This window comes from Balaenoptera borealis (assembly GCF_965194805.1).
Source record: "Balaenoptera borealis genome assembly, chromosome: 3".
NCBI lineage: Eukaryota > Metazoa > Chordata > Mammalia > Artiodactyla > Balaenopteridae > Balaenoptera > Balaenoptera borealis.
In genome coordinates, this window is record NC_138866.1 from 91,084,191 (window position 1) to 91,100,055 (window position 15,865).

Here is a 15,865-nt window from a genome sequence, read left to right on the forward strand (position 1 = left end):
ATTTCCAACATGGAAATAGAAATGGTACCAAAACTGTGTTTTGGAAAACATATAACACTTAGAAACAAGTCGTTTTATTACAACTCCTTTTATAATATACAACTGGTGTAGGTGAATATTTCCTTTCTTCTGACCTTAAAAAGGCAAATTGAGACTGAAACACCTCTGCGTTTTACATAGCTTGTGTTATTTGGCACAAAATATATTCAGATGGTCCAAGATTCAGTGTACAGATTGTATTTTAAAACAGCAGTTATATTTGAATACGTGAACTCAAACTGGTTCAGTTATTCAGGTCACCTTTTTGTTCAAATTGAGATCTACAGTGAAACAGTGGTGACTACAGCCTGAAACGTAATCCAAAGGTTTTTTACTGGGGACAGGGATGGAACATAGATCCAGAGGGCCTTGTTCAAAGTGAGTGGCCTCCACCTTCAGAGAGTGATCATGGAGACCAGGCTGTTCATCAGATTAGTTACCTGTAGCGATTTAGCATTGTTCATTCAGCTTTGAACAGTCACATCTTTGTGGGATCAGAACCAAATGCTCAAGGGCTTCCCTGGTGGCACAGTGGTTAAGAATCTGCCTGCCAATGCAGGGGACGTGGGTTTGAGCCCTGGTCTGGGAAGATCCCACATGCCGCGGAGCAACTGGGCCCGTGAGCCACAACTACTGAGCCTGCGTGTCTGGAGCCTGTGCTCCGCAACGGGAGAGGCCGCGATAGTGAGAGGCCCACGCACCGCAATGAAGAGTGGCCCCCGCTTGCCACAACTAGAGAAAGCCCTCGCACAGAAACGAAGACCCAACACAGCCGAAAATAAATAAATTAATCAATTAAAATAAATTTTAAAAAAACCCAAAAACCAAATGCTCACACTAAGAGAAAATCTTATCCCATGATATCAAGAGAAAAATGATGGAAAAGAAATTCAGCATACAAGAAATTTTTTTCTTTTTTCTTCCTTTATTCTTACTACAGGTGTGTGTATTCCACCTTCTCTATACATCAGAATAAAGATGACACAGGTAAGAATATGGAGCATTTTCCCCCTCTCTTTCTCTCTAGCTCTGATTCTTAAGCCAGAATGTTAAAAGTCAGAGCAGACTTTTAATCATCAGGCACTTTCAAATGACTGGAACGATCCATTTATCAATAAGATACTAGTTCACTGATTGCAAACAGTTGCAAAACCGAGCTTCACCTATGAGGTCATAATATCTTCTGAAATAGTTACAACAGCATTATCTATTGGCCACTCTTAAGAGTCTATGGCCTGGGTCACTGGCAGCCTATAGGTACTGAAAGTGAATCTTAGCATCCTCTGTGCATAGGTAAGAGAGAGGAGTGTATGTTCTCAGAAAAGTTCTGTTCACAAAGGGACTTTCACATTTCCTTCTGTTATTTTGTTTGGAAGCCTAGTCCCAAATATTCCGGCAATCATTCCCTTCCCCTTTCTTTTTCACTGGTACAGCACTTAATCTGCACAGTTTGGTGCTTTGTTGTATGCTGTCTTAATATTTCCATGCATTAATCTTGTCTCCCCAACTATAAGTTCCTCCCAACACATAGCTCAAAAGCACGGAAACCAATTTCCTACTTCAAATTTGAAAAAAAAAAAAACAACAACAACTTTCTCTTGCTGTGAAGGCAGATTTCCACGATATTAAGAGCTATTGATGTGAAGGTCATAGAGAATGTAGGTAAACAACCAAGGGCTGGAAGCTCTTTTAAGCCTAGAGAAAATACACATCATGCTGAAGACTTAATACAAGGACTTAATACAAGGGCACCCAGAGAAGAGGCACCATAGGACTTTTTCTTGCCTTCTCCATCTTGAATAGCCTGATGCTCTCTCTACCTTCTACATCTGAAACTATGGTTTTGAGTGTCTATTTTAGCAGATTCCCTGGATCTATTTTGAGTATGAGATTCCTTGAGAAGTCTGGTTGCAGCTCAGATCTTGGACACAAGGGCAATAATTACTCATCCTTGACTGCATTAGGCAGAGACACTAAGCACAAATTTAACTTCTTCTCCTGATAACTCCAGTTATCTCCTGATAACTCTTCTCAGGACCCCAATTTTCAACAGCACAAATAAAAATCTTCATTTTGCTTCACTACTTGGAGCAATAAGATTACTTCAAAAGTTACAAAGCTAAATAATGGCTCCTGGTTCCTTTATTTCTTCTGCTTAATCCTGTTTCCCTTTTTTGCTTCTGTGACTTGATAAAGCTTAAATAAACTCTGTTTCTTAAGGTATCTGGAGGAAATTATGAATAAGAGATCACCGCAATAAGAGTCTACAATATTTTGTCCAGGTGAAGATGTAAGAGGTGGCAAATGACAGTCATCAAGAAGCCAACTGTCATTATTCCTCAACTGTAAGGAAGAGGCAGAACTCAGCTTATCTAAAAAGATGCTCACAGCTGTTGGTAGTCCAAATGGTAGTTCAGCTTCCCATTCATTTGCTATGAAGCCTACCAGGCTCCTTTGAGAAGACACCAAACATCCCTTCTGAAGTAAGAACAGCCTTCTGGGCATAAATCGTAGCTCTCTGGATGGCTGGACTTAAGAAGGAGTTCCAGTCAGGTTTCTTAATCCAGATTTAGGGGTACTTTAAATAGGGAGAATCAATGAGGAAAGGTGGTAGCTCTAAGCAATGTAGAGAGGAGAAAAAACGGGTGAAGAATATGATTTAGAGTTTTATAGCACAAACCTTTACAATAACGCCCATCTGATGCCAGCTGAAATCCAGGTTTGCAAATACATTTAAAACTGCCATCTTCATTGATACACATCCCATTAAGGCACATATTCCTTATGCTGCATTCATCCATATCTGAAAAATACAAAAGATATATTTTCTTATGGCTAGATGAGTAAGCTTACAAAGGAAGCCAATCTGGATCAATATAATTCTGTTTCGTCACATTTCTTTACTTTTTGTTATTATTGTCTAAGGTTAAGTTTCATCCAAATTATAGCTTACAAAGAGAAGAGTGGCCATATGAAATATGTATCTCAAGTTCTCAATTTTTGACATGTGCATGCAAACTATAGGGCTAAATTTATTTTAGGACATGTGTGTATATATAGACATATATATACTTACACAAGCATATACGTATATATGTAATATATATATATATATGCATGTATATGTGTATATATATATACACATGTATATGTATTAGACTCATAATATATATCTATGAAATTTCATATAAATATATATTTTCATATAAATATATATATGAAATTTAACTCAATAAAAGCTACCAAGGCTCTTTTTAGGAACAGCAGTTTACAAACTGAAAGGTGTGTTAACAGCCTGATGGTTATATTTACAGATCCACATTACTTCTAATATACTGAAAATAAAAACAAAATCGAAACTAAGAATGATGAAATGTGAAATGTATTGAGGCTACTTCTTGATTCTTTAAAAAGTAGAAACCAGAGAACTGCTTGTAGTTTGAAGCAATTTTAAATAGGGGTAGGAAAAATGTATTTTTAAAATGCAAGAGTTGACTATAAAGTATAGCCATGACAGCTAACCTTTAGGATCCCTTGAGCATACAGATATTTCTTTCAATTCATCAGTATGCTATTTTATTTAATATTACAGCTGTCTTAGGAGGCACTTGCTCTTCTAGACACAGTGTGTTTTCACTTACAGGCTTTAGTCAGACCGAAGTAATTTATGATTTTTCTTTTTTAAACAAGACTCTATCCCAACTGAGAATTTTGGCATTAAGTCTTTGAATTGAATCACTGAGATAATATTCTGCCAAAAATGTTTCTAAGAACAATTTTGAAATTCCTTTAATGTATGAATAGATTCTTGGGATCTTTCCCGAAGACATTGGGAAAGATGATAAGGAGCATTCTTCATTTTTTGCTAAAGGTCTAAGAAGTGGAAACTCATCAATAATTGTCACATTTTCAATTTAGGGGAAAAAAGGCCGGGGAAAAGACAAAATGAAACAGCCCAATTCAAAGAGAGGTGATTAATTCAAGAGGCAATATAAAGGGCTGACTCTCGTCAACATTTCTCTCAAATTTTACATGTTCAGATACTCATTAGTAATATTTCATTACTACATAGACACTTTAAACAAAAGGATTATAAGTGACTGAAGAATATACGAGATTAGGTGTGTCCTATTTTTTTTAATGTACAAATTCTGATTGTATAAAATTTGGAAGTAATGATTTATGCTACAAAAGTTTCATCACCAGGAATATTTAAATAGTAAGCTCTGCTCCTATACTTATAATGTTATTTGACTCACACAAATGTGAATTAAAGGAACTAATACTGTTGAAAGTTAGGCATCCTCCCAGATAACAATCGGTGAATATGTATTTGATACTTTGACCTTTCGCTCAATGCTTGACTTGGTCTTGTTAAAGGCTTTTGATACTGAAACTGCAATGGAATAGGGGAATGACATGATTATACTGTAATTATTATTACACTATATTACCTTCACAGTTCTTCCCATCACGCGTAACATGAAATCCTGCGTTACACACACAATGGAAACTGCCATCTGTGTTGATGCAACGTCCGTTATTGCAGATACGGCCATTCTGTAAACATTCATCAATGTCTAAAATCGAAGTCAAAAAGGAAGAAATAGCTTTATTTAGGGGATTTTCAGTTATTTTATTTCTTCCTCTCACCGTCTCTAAACTCATGATCTTAGTCTTGGGTTTTGGTTACTAAATAATATTCTTCAACATAAACTCAGTATTAAATAATATAAAATTTAGGGTTACTAATAAAAGTTTGAAAGACATATGAAAGAAAAAAATGCCAACATAACAGCATTCACTTTAACTTTACTTTCTAATAAGACTCCCTAAATCTCAGTTCTGTAAACAAAATAGGTTCTTTTTCACCATTTTCCTAGGTAATTCAATGAGCCAGTATATATCATTATTTACAACGAACTTTGGCTGGTGTCTTTTAAGACATGATCAAAAAGGCAGATCTGATGTTAGCTGTATCAGAACAGTTAAACAGAAATGACATTTAAAAAAAAAAAAACAATTTAGAAACCTAATTCCATCTGAAAACCGTCAATCATTTGACTCTGAAATGTCTACCTTCCTTATGGCAGCTCTGGTCCAAATACAGTTTTATTTGTTTATGTATTCTCAGTCTCTTTTATAACTTTATGAGTATTCTATCTACCAAACAAAATATTGGTACTATGGGGACATTTCCCCTTTTTTCTTTCATGTTTAGTATTATATGCCAAAGTAAACAACAGAGCATGATATGGAAGTGTTAAAAATGACAATAGCTCAAATAACCTGCATCTGATCTCTCATTTAAAGATTAGTAATTCACCTAAAGTGGGCAACGAGTTACCCTGGATTATCTATTCCCCTCAGTTTCTAGGCTACATGCCTGGATGAACATCAGAAAGGATGAACACAAACCACCTTGTCTACAGAGCATACAACCTTTGCCAGGGCTTATTCCCCAGGAGATAAGAGGCCAGGGCACTGAGCGGAGTTGGATGGGAGCAGACCCACCCATGCAGAGTTGAGGCCATGTGCCTGGGTATAAGGGCCCTAAACATCCTTTGGACGACAAGAATGTGCATTCATGGCATACTGGTTATTCTGTCTACCCTGTGTCTGCACGGTGTCTTGTGGTTGACCCTCAGACGCACTTTCTTTCTGGGCAGATCCAGCAGTGGTTTCCACACGAGTCATTGGACTAGCTGAGGCAGTCTGGGCTTTTCTTCTGTCTGATCTTTGTGCCAACAACCTACAATCTTTTTCTCTCTCATTTATTTCTTAATCCTTACTAAAATCTGACCTGCTCCACACTCCAAAAAATAGTAAAAGCCACATATTCTTCAGCAGACTTTTTTTTTTTTTTAAGATTTTATAATCTACTTTTTTTGTTTTTTTTTAGGATTCTATAATCTATGGAGGCCCAAGGATAAAATAAACAGGATAAAGAGTTCAGCTTTTTCTCTCCTCACTAATGTGAAAATGCCATCGGGCTCCTGCTGCCTTACAAAAATAAATGAAAAGCTTGTCATTCAAAGTCTCTACCGTGTTTCTGTATGTTTCTTCTGTCCCCTCTGTTCAGTTCCTCGTGTCCTTCTCAGCTAAGTATACAGCCTTTCTGACCATTCTGTGGCAACTTTCATCTACCCCCAAATGTGATTGCGTTACCAACTTCTTGTGCTTGGGCTAAACTTAGCACTAGCTCTTAAAGAAGACAGTGCTTGAGGCTTTTAGGTAATCTTCAGTCTCTAATAAACTAAGTCTCAGAGTGATGACAATAACATGCATCTACACTGATTGGCCCTTGCCCCAGCTGAATGCTCTCAAGAATGTCTCCTATTTGCTTATTTAGTAGTGCTGTCTTCTGAAACACTGGTTTCGGTTTATCTTCCACGATTGCAAAATGCCTCGTATACTGTTTGTACGTGCTGATTATTTAAAACAATAGTTATAAAGAAGGTTCTAAACTCAGTTAAAAATTCAAACTATATTTGTAATTCAGTAAGTAGGCCATTAATAGAAATATTAACAGATTGAAATGCTGTGCTCCAGGTTTTTCTGCTCAAAATTGCCATTTATAAGCAGAATACTAAAATACACTGATGGCAAGAAATCCCTAAGTCAGAACTAAATTCAAAGATTTTGAAAACAGTCACTAATAAAAAATAAAAACATCTGTATGCCTTCAACTAATATGAAGAACTTTTGCTAAAAGAGGCAAATAAAATTAACTCATTAATGGCTGACAAATTTTTAAAGTGATACAAACCTCCCTATCTTTCCTTGTATTTAATTTTAACAGAGTTCTGTTGCTTTTATCTGGCTTTACTGATCAATGATAACAGATCATTCTGCACCCAACTTATAGAGATATAGATATATATAGATATAGTCCCCTGAGGGACTATATCTGTATAGATATAGTCCCCTGAGGTGGGGCGCATATCTTAATTATTTCTATCTCAGAAACTCAGTATATCAAAGTCATCCAATAAGAGGTATATTGGGTGGCTTAATAAGTCAATTAATAAACAAATCTGAAGGGAAATTTTTGTGAGGCAACTTTACAGCAGTGCTTCTCAAACTTTAACATGCGTAAGGGTCCCTGGAAGATCTTGTTAAAATGCTGATTTTGATTCAGCAGGTCTCAAGTGGGGCCTGAGATGCTGCATTTCTAACTGGCTGCCGCTGACTACACGAAATAAGCAGCAAGAACTTACAGGCACTTCTTATCCTTCAGGCCTTTCCATGAAGCAATTAATTGCGTAAAATTTCACCTGAAACTTTTCTCAGTTTCTGTGTCAACAAAGGACAACCCCATTCCCTAGCTCTGGGATTAAAAGTTAAGACAATATAGTGATGAGGCAAAAAAAAAAAAAAAAAAAAAGGAAGTGAAGAAAAGATATTCCCACAGGCACCAGAAACATCTTTTAAAATAACTTGAATGTTTGCCAGATTTTATGATGCTATCCTTCAGAGTAACCATTTCTGGAATTAAGTGCAAAAAAGCAATGGGAGCGTATTAGCCTCTCCTGGCAAGGGTTATTCAGACTCTATGGAATTCCTTCAAAGCCAACTCCTTACTTAGCATACATGTCCGACGTGCCAAGCTAGGACCATACGTACCTCGGCACTCTGTCCGGGTGAGTGTGCTCTGATAGCCAGGTCGGCACTGACAGGTGTAGGAGCCCTGGGTATTAATACACTCGCCACCAGCACAAGGGTTTTTCTCACATTCATCAACATCTGCAAAACACAGTATATCTTAGTAAGACATTAGATCGCAGTAACTCCTAACTCTAAGACCATTTTACTGGTTTCCTTTACATGCTAAAACACTTTCCTTTTAAGAAATAAATAGCATAATGAAAAGATCTTTTTTCTTTCCACTACAATAACGGTGTCACCAGCCACTTTAACTGGTTGAGCAGTTAGAATGTATTATTTTCCTGTGTCATTTTTCAGAGAAAAATGCCAAATACGTAGCAACTCAACACTCCAAGCCAATAAACATTTTCTCTTCCTTGGGTCTGACATAAGGGAATCAAACAGACAAATATTTCAGAAGTGGCTTCTGGACAGAATTCTGAGTGTCTCTTGAAGCTCAATTTTTCAATGAAAAGAAGGCCTAACCATATCTAAGCATTCCTTTCTGAGTTCCACTAAGAATATTACAACAAACCTTGAAGCTGTTGTTGTTTAAAGGGCAATTCTCACCTACCATCAAGGCTGCTACCACCTCCACCCCGCCCCTAGACAGGCTCCCACTAGTTTTACACTCATTTAGAGCTATCAGTATACTTACCGGTAAACTGGTTTTTATTCCTCTGTTTGTGAAGATGAGGAAGCTAAAGCTTATGGAAGGTAACCCACTTGTCCAAAGTCACATGCTTCTTGTGGCAGATGCAAGTCTGATCTCACAACCCTGAGCTAGACGTTCCCTTTGCCTTTCCTACCCAGCTCTGGATGACCTCTCAGGATTGAAGGACTCTCTCCTAACATGCTACTCGAAGGGGCTTTCATATCACCAGGAAACTATATAGCATGAGAAACCAAGAACTACTTATTTCTACCTGATTCATAATTGGAATTGGGATTTATAATAGACCTAAGAGAGCAGTTTATTTTTTAAAAATTAGATGGCAACTGGGTATTCTTATCCAATCCAACAAATTATCCTTGTGTTACATTTCCTTCCTTCACTAGCTTAACTGCCTTATCAACAACTTAAAGTTCCTTGCTTCAGTTCCTTGCTAACTAGAGATAGTTGGTAAGTTATCCATTCAAATTAGTAAACCATGCAAAGTTTCATAATTTGGGGATACTTCTAATGCTTTATTTTAATGGTCAGGCTTCGATAGGATGGCTTAAGTTAGAGTTACCAGCAATGCCTTGAATGTGTTTTACAATGAAAGTTAAAAGTCACTGTAATAGGCATAATAATGCCCCCCCCACAATACGTTCATGTCCTAACCCCCAGAACCTGCGAATATGCTACATGGCAAGGGGAATTAAGTTGCTAATCAGCGGAATCCATCCCTCCTGGATTATATACAGATGGGCCCAATGTAATCACAAAGATCCTTAAACGTGTTAGAAGGAATGCAAAGAGAGAACCAGAGAGTTAGAGATTTGAAGATGCTACACTGCTGACTTTGAAGATGAAGAAACAGGCCCTCAGCCAAGGAATACAGACGGCTTCTAGATGCCGGAAAAGGCAAAGAAATGGATTCTCTCCAAGAGCCTCGGAAAGGAACACAGCCCTGCCGACACCTTGATTTTAGCCCAGAAAGACCTGTGTCGGACTTCCAACCCATAGAAACATAAGATAATAAATCTGTGCTGTTTTAAGCCACTAAGTTTGAGACAATTTGTTATAGCAGCCATAGAAAACCTATACAGTCATGGAACAGCAATGCAGTAGCGTCCTGGTGCCAAGCTAGTGGTCTATCACGTACCAATGCACTCCCCACGGAGGTCCAGCTGGAATCCTTTGTTGCACTCACACCGGTAGCTCCCAGGAGTCGGGATGCAGCGTCCATTTTGACAGAGATAGCGAAACAGCTGGCAGTAATCAGTGACGTTGACTGGCAGCACCCCTGAAGGAATAACATGAAACCCCATTAAAGTTACGTCTAACTAGGGCATCTTCCACCAGCACTGAAGCCAGTAATAATGGGCAAGATGCTGAATCGTAAAGGAAGGAGGACACTCTGGGCAAAGGTCGCCTGGCGTCAACAGAGCATGTTTCCACTCTCGCCTACAGACGGCACGTGTGCACCGTGGCGCACGCTGCCAGGTACCGCGGCCTCGCTGTAGCCTCCTCCTCTGCCCGCTTCTCCCCACCCCTCCCTCCGCCTCACTCTCAGGCCTCGAGCGTAGGGAAACCACAAAGGCAGCGAGTTACTGGTATTTAACTATTTGCAAAACTGCTTTGCATGATATATAACCCAAAGAGTCATCTTATGCCTCCTCTATGGATTGATCCTGTGAATCAGATTTAAATTTCTCCCACAACGTCAATAGCAAAAGGACATTAATCTCTGGAGAATATGAAACTGCCCATTTTCCTTTATGCAACAGGCCAGCTGAGAAACTTATATACTACACTCTGTAAATGAAACATTTGAGGATTGGTTAAACTTACTTAATGACTTAAACAGCATAAACAACAACAAAAAAGTTAACCTGGGGCTTCCCTGGTGGCGCAGTGGTTGAGAGTCTGCCTGACAATGCAGGGGACACGGGTTCGAGCCCTGGTCTGGGAAGATCCCACATGCCGCGGAGCAACTAAGCCCGTGCGCCACAACTACTGAGCCTGCGCGTCTGGAGCCTGTGCTCCGCAACAAGAGAGGCCACGATAGTGAGAGGCCCGCGCACCGCGATGAAGAGTGGCCCCCACTTGCCACAATTAGACAAAGCCCTCGCACAGAGACGAAGACCCAACACAGCCAAAAATAAAAATAAATTAAAAAAAATAAAAAGAGTGGAAGCAAAGATCTTAGATTAAAAAAAAAAAAAAGTTAACCTGATTAATGCAAGAACCGTAATTAGATGACTTTTGAGCTCTTACTTGGTGGTTCCCGAGATGGATATGGATACTCCACTGGCGGTCGAGGGACTGTAATTTGAGGTCCAGGAGGAAAGCCAGGAGGAACAGCGTGAACTGGAGGAATGGGGCCAAGGGGTGGGGAAGGATATCCTGGCCTCTCGGGAATTACAATAGGGACAGAGCACAGCTTGTTGAAATCCTCTGGAAAAAAAAACACAAAACACAACACAACAGCTGAGCGGTAGCATATGCCATAGGCCCATGGAAGTCATCCTTATTTTGTAAAGAAATTTTGAATAAAATTGATCATCAAACCACATAGGTCAATTGGAGAAAAGGAAAAAAGCCAACTGACTTGGCTATTTTCCCAAGCCAGCATTCCTAAAACCTACAGCAGCAACCAGACTGGAACAATAACTCAAAACTGGAAACAAACTCCCCAGAGTGTGTACCACATGTCCCTCCTAAAACCTAGGAAGTCTTTACCTATGTCAAAATTCACCTCAAGGAAGAATAGAATAAAATGCCATGATCTCTACCCAGTCTTCCCACCTGTGGATCCCACAGGACTCTAAACAGCACTTTTTAGTGCTTGGATTTTATTTTATATGCCTTGGGAAGTCACTGGTAGTCTTCTGCAGGGGTGGGACATGATCAGATGAACATGTTCAGAAGATCATTCTCACTGGCATTTGGAGACTGTACTGGAGGGAAGTAAGACTGCCACAGAAGACCAAGGGCAAGACAAGGATGGCTGGACCAGGGAGCCAGTGATGGAACTGGACAGAAGTAAACACATTTGAAGATTATTTTCGAGATGAATGGGCTATGTTTGGGGAAGGAGTAAATGTCAGAGCTGAGGGAATAGGAAATCAAGAATGACTTCTAGTTTTCCAGTTGAGCAACAGGGTAGACATTGGTGCCGTTTGCTGAGATGGGAAACACTGTGACGGGAGCAGGTTTGGTGGGTAAAAGCTCTACGTTGAGCATATGAATTTTGAGATATCAGACATCCACATGGAGATGTCACAAAGCAGTTTTAAAAGAGAGTTTGGGGCTTCCTTGGTGGTGCAGTGGTTGAGAGTCTGCCTGCCAATGCAGGGGACACGGGTTCGAGCCCTGGTCTGGGAAGATCCCACATGCCGCGGAGCAGCTGGGCCCGTGAGTCACAATTACTGAGCCTGCGCGTCTGGAGCCTGTGCTCCGCAACAAGAGAGGCCGCGATAGTGAGAGGCCCGTGCACCGCGATGAAGAGTGGCTCCCGCTTGCCACAACTAGAGAAAGCCCTCGCACAGAAACGAGGACCCAACACAGCCAAAAATAAATAAATAAATAAATAAATAAAATGGGAGGAGTCATTGTATGCATTTCATAGAGTTATTAAAAAAAAAAAAAAAGGAGAGTTTGAAGCCTAGAGAAGAAGTCAGGGCTGCTGCTAAGTTTTGGGGTTATCAGTAGATAGGCGTCATTTAAAGCCATGGGGACGGATGAGCTCACATAAGGAAGGTGTGGAAAGTGAAGAGATGGGAGAAAGGAGACAGAACCCTGAGGAACACCTATTTGTAAAAGACAACAAAGTGACAAAGAAGAAGCAGCCCATGGGGCAGAAGGAATACCCGGGGCTGGTGAGTCTGGTGTTAATGCTGCAGAATGATCCCCCAAACTAGTACACTCTGACTTAGTCAACTGTTTTCCCTATAATTGCCCATACAGACTGACTCCTACTTTTCACAATGCCAGTTCTTTATTAGAATAAATCATGTTTAGATTTGTGACACATTTCCGGGGAGGGAGGCTTCCAAACAGGTCTTTTTAAGCAGTATTCAGGTTTCGAGAAATGTATTTACTTAACCACTCATTTTCATGTTTCCTACAAATAGCCATATTTTGTCATAGTTCCCTTCTATAAGTAAACTATATCTTTTTTTAAATTTCTTTTTTCCCTCTTTCCAGAATGTTGATTATTTTATTACCTCTGTCACACAGGGATTCTCCCATAGGTACTTTCTATACTAGCTTCATCCATTAATAGAAATTAGGCTAGTATTTTTATTTTCCTTGTGGACTAGAATCAGGCTTATTCTATGACACAGTGATATGTCGTACTGAAATGTATTCATATTTCAACCTCATGGGACATTCTGTCCATTTACATTTGGCTAAACATACCTAGCTACCATGTACCTTGTTGTTTTTTTCTGGTCCATTACTAAAACTTTTTCAATCATATTTGACATTTCCAACTCAGGTTAAGTTTATGTTTTCAGAGAATTCTACTACTGCATTATTTATCTGGAATTTCAACCCACAAAGATTCTGTAGTACTTGACTGTATTTGGAAAGGATTTATATATTGTTTATGCTTCCCTGAATCAGGATGCTACAGTCCCTGTTGTTAAACCACAGTGATCTTCCTTATACAATTATCACCTGGATGTGCCATACCCATCATTTCCTGGCTACCTGCTTTCTACCAACTCTCTACCACTAAGACTGTGCAGTCTCTGAAGTCAAGGATCGTGTTTAACTCGTGACGAAATCCCACTCTCGGCCTCACCTGGAAAACTGCACAGAAGAGGAATTTATTAACTATGTTGGATTTAATTGAATGGCAATTGTACTTATTAGCTTCCAAGCACCAATCAACCTTTTTTTTTAGTCTTTTAGGATTTCTATAAAAGAAGTTGGATAGCTTATCAGCATTTCTGCTAACTAGGTGGGTATATTATTTTAAGCATGCCATTAAATTCATCTCAACCTCTCCATGAAAGTGTATCAGGCTGGGCTCTGTACTTCTTCCTACTTTCTTCAGCTTAATAACTTTCCGTTGAGCCCCTTTACATTCAGAATCAGCAAGCTGGGGCTGATTTTGTTCAACTGATGTCCAACTTTCCTATCTCCATTTAACCCGGAGATGATACTGATTTTTTTTTAAAGTGAAAAGCTGACCAATCTGAAATCATCCTTCCTATGTCATCACTCTCCATAAGTTAAGAACCCAGAGCTCTGTAGTACTGGTACTGGAACATTTGAACAAACAAACACACCTACCTGCAAATTAGTTTGCTCTATCCATCTGCTCTGCTCTGGGCCTGTCTCAGGGTTGTGCGTCTTTCAGTGGTACCCTTTGGGAGAGCAGCTCCCCGCAAAGCTACACAGGGGAACCCGGCCTTCTGCCCCATGAGTCCCAAAGTAGGTCTTCAGCACCTAAGCCTACTCTGGTCCTCCCTCTTCTATTCAAGGTCTCAACATAGGAAAGAATCCACATCAATGCTGCTGATTCCTAAGTTAACGTATACATTTAAAAAGTGATTCTCCTGGTATCCAAGCTGTATGTCTTAGTAGAAAGTCATGTGCTTCTAAACAGTGACCGACTAAATGGTCCCCCTAGTGAACTAAGAAGGGTGCCTTATATTTTTAGACCAGAGACAGTCAAAATATATGGCAAAATATATGACTTGTTATATGTTAAAATTTATTGAAAGATTTTCTTGCTTCTTTAATCCACACACATAATTCTCAGTCATAAATAGAAATTTAAAAATAACATCTGTGAGCAGGTCTATAACCCATGATAATGGGGCGTTCATATTCTGTGAATAGCACACTCTGAAGTATTTCATTAGCTCTGCATTCATCCATCCTCATCTTGATGTTCTCCCCTAAAATTTCCTGATTTAAACATACTTTTCAGGAACCAGATTGAGAAGAAGTTACTACCCCAAGTTTTACTTAGAACTGGTGGGAAAGACGTCACCTAGTAAGTCGTACACTCTCCGTGAATGCCTCCTATCAGCAAGTTCTCGCTAAGTACCAGAGAAGTGTTAAAAAATTAGAAGGAATAAGGCACTATAATGATGACTGAAACCCCCTAATGAGATTTATTAACTAGTAAAAAAGCTGTATATGAACACACAGAGGCACAAACCTGAGCAGATGGGATCTGTATCACAGCAACAGTACAAACCTAGAGCACTGAGCAAGAAGGCAGAACTTTCAGCAGTGGTGGTCTTGGGATGGGCAGGGATTAGGTCATATTTGAGAGGAATCTCAACCAACAAGAGGGCAAATAATAGGCAGAGGTAGCAGGGGTGGGGAGTAGGGAGTAAGGACCTGAACTGGGGAGAAGTTTGGAGAAAAAAGAATATTTGAGTTTAGAAATGCTCCGACTGGGTTCAAGGAAAGCTGGATTGCATAATTTAATTAGAAAATAAAGCTACTATAAAGAACAAGAATTAAAAGATGAACGGGGATCAGATTTGGGGACTCTAAATGCCCTGCTAAGTAGTAAAATTTTATTTTCAAGAAATGGAGTGACTTGGACCACTGGATATTGCCTGAGTTCATCCTGCGAAAAATTTTCTGGACACCTTTCTCTACTTTTTCCCCACACACAATTTTTTAAAACTGAATTTCAGATGAGTTAGGCTTTGGGAAATGTTATGTGGCAGCTGTGGATTTCACAAAGACCAGTTAGGAGGCTACTGCAATAGTGCAGATGAAAGAAAATGAGCTTTAGGTGGAAATGAATATGACAGAAAAGAGAAATCGAAAAGAAAAAATAATCAACAGGACTTGGCAACCAAGAAGAGGAGAGGGTCAAACGTTAGGGAAGGAGGAAATGTGTATCCCGAATAACTCACCTGAAAGGCTCTGAGGGAGTTGAGTTTTATTCTGCTGAGCTTTTGAGGATACAAAAGAAATACAGAGAGCCAAAAGAAATACAGGAGACTAGGAAGGAACCAGTTCTTCTGACTGGTCAGGTTGCTACCCAGTGGTAATACGCAAGCTAAGTAAGATACAGTACCTGCCAACAGTGTCATTTGTATGGACCTCTGTATTTCCCCTGTTCATTACCTGGGGAAATTTCCCTGAAGGCCATCTCTTTTATTTTCTGGAATGTCATTCGCTTACCCAGGTTGCCACTAAATCTGCAGCACGTACATTGCCCCTGGGCTCCCGGGGGGTTGAGCAGAGATACTCTGTGGATAAATGGAAGGGCTCTTACCCGTTGCTCTGATGGGACACATTTCGGGGGCAACAGTGACCCCCGGAGACCAGCACCGGCCGACGTCACAGCAGCACTGCATCTTGGTGATGGACTGCGGCAGCTGGTTAGAACAGCGCCCGTTTGCCAGAGCCGTGTAACAGTATCCTGGGCGAACATCTGAGAGGACAAAGAAACCGCCACACACATCACTGAGATCAAAGGTAAAACGACTCCCTTTTGCTCCAGCACCTCCACATTTCCCAGTGGGGCTTGAGCAGGATGAG

General features: G+C 39.9%; 1 protein-coding gene across 2 annotated transcripts in view; it reads right to left on the bottom strand.

Moving 5' to 3' along the window:
• Window positions 1–15,865, bottom strand: part of FBN1 (fibrillin 1) — a 252,784-nt gene that overhangs the window by 107,391 nt on the left and 129,528 nt on the right. For both annotated transcript variants that reach the window (XM_082387352.1, XM_082387351.1), the window contains exons 10-15: window positions 15,600–15,758; window positions 10,613–10,792; window positions 9,498–9,638; window positions 7,666–7,785; window positions 4,494–4,619; window positions 2,720–2,842 (exon numbers count right to left, since the gene is read on the bottom strand). In XM_082387352.1, coding sequence (XP_082243478.1) covers window positions 2,720–2,842; window positions 4,494–4,619; window positions 7,666–7,785; window positions 9,498–9,638; window positions 10,613–10,792; window positions 15,600–15,758 — 849 coding nt within the window. The remainder of the gene's footprint in view (window positions 1–2,719; window positions 2,843–4,493; window positions 4,620–7,665; window positions 7,786–9,497; window positions 9,639–10,612; window positions 10,793–15,599; window positions 15,759–15,865) is intronic.